General features: G+C 34.5%; 1 protein-coding gene across 1 annotated transcript; it reads right to left on the minus strand.

Moving 5' to 3' along the window:
• Positions 1 to 288: 288 nt before the first annotated feature.
• On the minus strand, positions 289 to 1257 carry LOC122894626 (olfactory receptor 4K2-like). Its single transcript, XM_044232390.1, has one exon. It carries the CDS (start codon positions 1246 to 1248, stop codon positions 289 to 291), a length of 960 nt encoding a protein of 319 aa, XP_044088325.1. The 5' UTR covers positions 1249 to 1257.
• Between the last annotated feature and the right edge of the window lie 2855 nt (positions 1258 to 4112).

Genomic DNA, 4112 nt, shown 5'->3' on the forward strand with positions numbered 1-4112 from the left:
TGACTGAGGTATGTTGATAGGACTCAGGGATATATGAAGCCCTGAGTTTATGTTTAATGATATATCCATTTCTCTATGAAATTAACCTACAGATTTCAACAGATTTTCAAAGGTTCTATGATCTCAAAAGGCTTGCAAACATTTCACTAACTTTTAGGCAAGATATCTCATATCTCTCAACCCCAGCTTCCTACTTTTGTGGATTTAGATTAAAGGACTTGAAGTTCTAAGTTTAATTTTCTATTGCTATAAGGACAAAACTGATGATGTATATCTCAGACAGGAGATTCATTGCACTGGGTATCTTGAAGTAGTTTTCCCAAGATTCAAGTATTGATTACTTAGTTTCTTCTTCACAGCAGTCTTCACTTCCTGATTTCTAAAGGTATAGATAAGTGGATTCAGGAAGGGGGTGAAGATGGTATAGAAAACAGACAGAACTTTGTCTACCAGGAAGTTGGTAAAAGGCCACACATAGATAAAGATGCAAGGCCCAAAGAACATAAACACAACTATAAAATGTGCAGTGCAGGTAGAAAGAGCCTTAGATGTCCCTGTAGAGGAGTGGTCCTTGATTGTGACAAGAACAATGATATAGGAAGTGAGCAAAAGCAGAAAACTTACAAGAGCAATCACACCACTGGTAGAGATCATGAAGATTCCAAGAACATATATATCTATACAGGCCAGCTGGATGACCAAAGGAAGGTCACAGAAGAAACTATCTACAACATTGGGACCACAGAAGGGTAAATAGAGGGTAAAAGCTAACTGACTCATTGTATGCAGGAAGCCTACTGTCCAAGAGGTTACCACAAGCCCAGCACACACTTTTTGGCTCATTATTGTTGAATAATGTAGAGGTTTGCATATGGCAATGTACCTGTCAAAAGACATGGAGATCAGCAGCACAATCTCAGTCCCAGTGAAAAGGTGCAAGAAGAAGATCTGAGAAATGCAGCCCTCAAAGGAAATGGTCTTATGCTCAGCAAAGAAGTCCATGATCATCTTTGGAGTAGCAAAGGAGGACAGGCACATGTCAATGAAAGACAGATTGCTAAGGAGGAAATACATGGGAGAGTGAAGGTGTGGGGTAGACAGAACTGTGAGCAAAATCAGGCTGTTGCCCAACATAGTTATCAAATAGAAAACAGAAAATATTACAAAGAAAAAAGTCTGGAGCTCAGGAGAATCAGTAAGTCCAAGTAACACAAATTCAGACACTCTAGAATGGTTGAGGACCTCCATCGATCTGCAGACTGCTCTATAATGACAAAAATAAGACAAAATGACATAGGCAGAAATTGTGACACTTTTACAGTTACATATGGAGTTATGATATCAATTAATAATTCATCAGAATACTAATTACCTAAAAGCCAACTAAGAACTATCTCAGTAAAGATTTGTCCTTTTGGAATAAACTTAACAATTGTTGTTAGCACTTCAGATGGACAACTTCTTGGTTTGGCCAACATCAGTACCCAACATTTTGGGTTATACTTTTCATATACCCATACAATAATATTCCCATTCTGAATACTGAGTAATGAGTTACATAATCCATGTTTACACAGTAAGATTACACTAAGTTACTGTGCTCTACCTAATAAGTCAGGTATAAAAAAGTTTAAATGAGGGTTGAAATCTCCAAACTTTCTGTTAAACAATAATAATAAAATATAATTATGTAAAATCTATTATTATTGCATGCTGGATGTAACTAATAGTTTAACATAATTTCAGAAGACCTATTAAGTATCCTAAGAAGGTAATAAATGGTTCTTTTAGTGGTCTCCAGTTTTCTCAGCTTCAGAAAAATCCAGTTCCATTCTCACCTCACCTGCAAATTTTCAAACTGTTTTGTCACTATTGGTAAGTATTATTTTTAATATATAATTTCATTTTTTTAATTTTATGGGTCATGTTCTTTATTTTTGTAAATTGCTTTTTTAAAAATTTTTTAATTTCTTTTCAGCGTAAAGTATTCATTGTTTTTGCACCACACCCAGTGCTCCATGCAATCTGTGCCCTCTCCAATACCCACCACCTGATTCCCCCAACCTCCCACCCCCACCCCTTCAAAACCCTCAGGTTGTTTTTCAGAGTCCATAGTCTCTCATGATTCACCTCCCCTTCCAATTTCCCCCAACTCCCTTCTCCTCTCCACCTCCCCCTTGTCCTCCATGCTATTTGTTATGCTCCACAAATAAGTGAAACCATATGATAATTGACTCTCTCTGATTGACTTATTTCACTCAGCATAATCTCTTCCATATAATTTCTTAATTCCACAAAACTATGATAACTGAAAAGTATACCTACAACATGAATTATTCTTGACTTGAAACATTTAAAAAAGAGAGAATATCCCTCCTTTACATCTCATGCTATTCCAACAAAGGTATTTTTTGACTAGAAAAAAATAGATTCTAGAACTGAGCCAGAAAATATACAAGATGAATATTAGACCTCTTGTGATATCAGAATATAAGAATATAAGATGCTCAAAACAAAAAACAAAAACCCACTTAAGTGATGCTATTTCCAAGTGACACAGGAGTCACTGGGGGAAGAAAAAGATACTTTTAAGGGCTCAGTATCATTTTTCAAAATTGAAAAAAAATGAAAACGTTTTTTTATTTGCAATACATTTTAAGTGCTACAAATACCTTCTATGATATTTTTCATATAAGTAACCACCTGTTTTCACGTTAGAGAAAAATTTGGCTTCTTCCTCATTTATTTGAACATAACTCAAATTGTTCTGTCAATATTGATAAATATTTGTAAAATTTGTCAGAGAACAATATTCCAGAACTCTGATAACTGAAATGTGGCAAAATAGTTAAAAGGGTTAAGGTGTTCTTAATGTGCTGTATGACCTTGATTGTACATGAGTAGCCTCTGTAAGATTTGACGTCTTACCTGAGAGAATTAAATTAGATAGCCTGTATAAAGCCCTTATATCTCCTGGACAACATTCAAGAACTCTCTAGGTTTCAAAATCCAAATTTAAGAATACTGCTTGGAATTCATCAGCTTGTTTTATTTTATTAATAATCATAATAATTGCAGTAAAAATATTCAAATCTAGTTTTAATTCAGGTATTAGGAAAAGATATGTGCTTATAAAATCATTTCATCTTTTTAAAGTTAAATTACTTCTTTCCAAATGAAAATTATTAGTATCTTGATATATTAAAAATCTCAGCCTCACTCATTTAAATATTTGTTCTATTTTCCTAACTTAATAATGTTATTAGTAAGGAGAATGTAAGCTATTATACCTAATTATATACACACACACACACATATGTATACACATACACACACACACACACACACACACACTATGAATATATCGTGTATTCATTATAAGTGAATAAAGAGTTACCAGGTTTTTTTCTCCTTTTATCTTCAGAAGGGCATCTCTAAAACCTATTGAATGAAATCATCCATCTTTATGTCTTCAGGTTATATATTTTTTCTTTATTACACTTACATTATATTTGCTTTATAGAATTATTAAATGAATTGTTCTTGCCACCTGACGAACATAAACCATGACTGCTTCTCAAAATCCTTAATATTATTTCCAGCTTTTATCCTACCAGCTATACATCAGGAATCAAAATACTACATCCTTCAGATTCAGAAGCCTACTGAAATCACCATGGTCCTTATAGATATATGTTTTTCCCAGTCCTGGTATAAAAGCCTCTAGAAAGTGGCAACATTTAGGAGCTGAGGGACTTGATACTCCTGTCTGCTTGCAGTGGGAGTTATTAAAATGTTGAGCTGACTTTTCCCAAAGTTGCAAGAATTGTGGAGTATGTCTTTGCTATTTAAAGTGAGGATACACACTCATGCTCATGATGAAGCCATGTTCATCACAACTGGGACTGGCCTAGGAGAAAGACTCCTTTGACCAGTCTGAAGGAGCATTTAGGAGCAAAAGGTTGCTCCTTTGAATGTGGAAATATTCTCACCTTTATGCCCCAGTGTTCATTGTCTAAAAGTTGGAAAATTACTCTTGTAGGCTAAGGTACTTTGTCAGTGAAAGAAATTTTGCTTACTGGAAGAATCATATAGCAAAATAATCATGTATT

The sequence above is a fragment of the Neovison vison genome, chromosome 13, assembly GCF_020171115.1.
Source record: "Neovison vison isolate M4711 chromosome 13, ASM_NN_V1, whole genome shotgun sequence".
NCBI lineage: Eukaryota > Metazoa > Chordata > Mammalia > Carnivora > Mustelidae > Neogale > Neogale vison.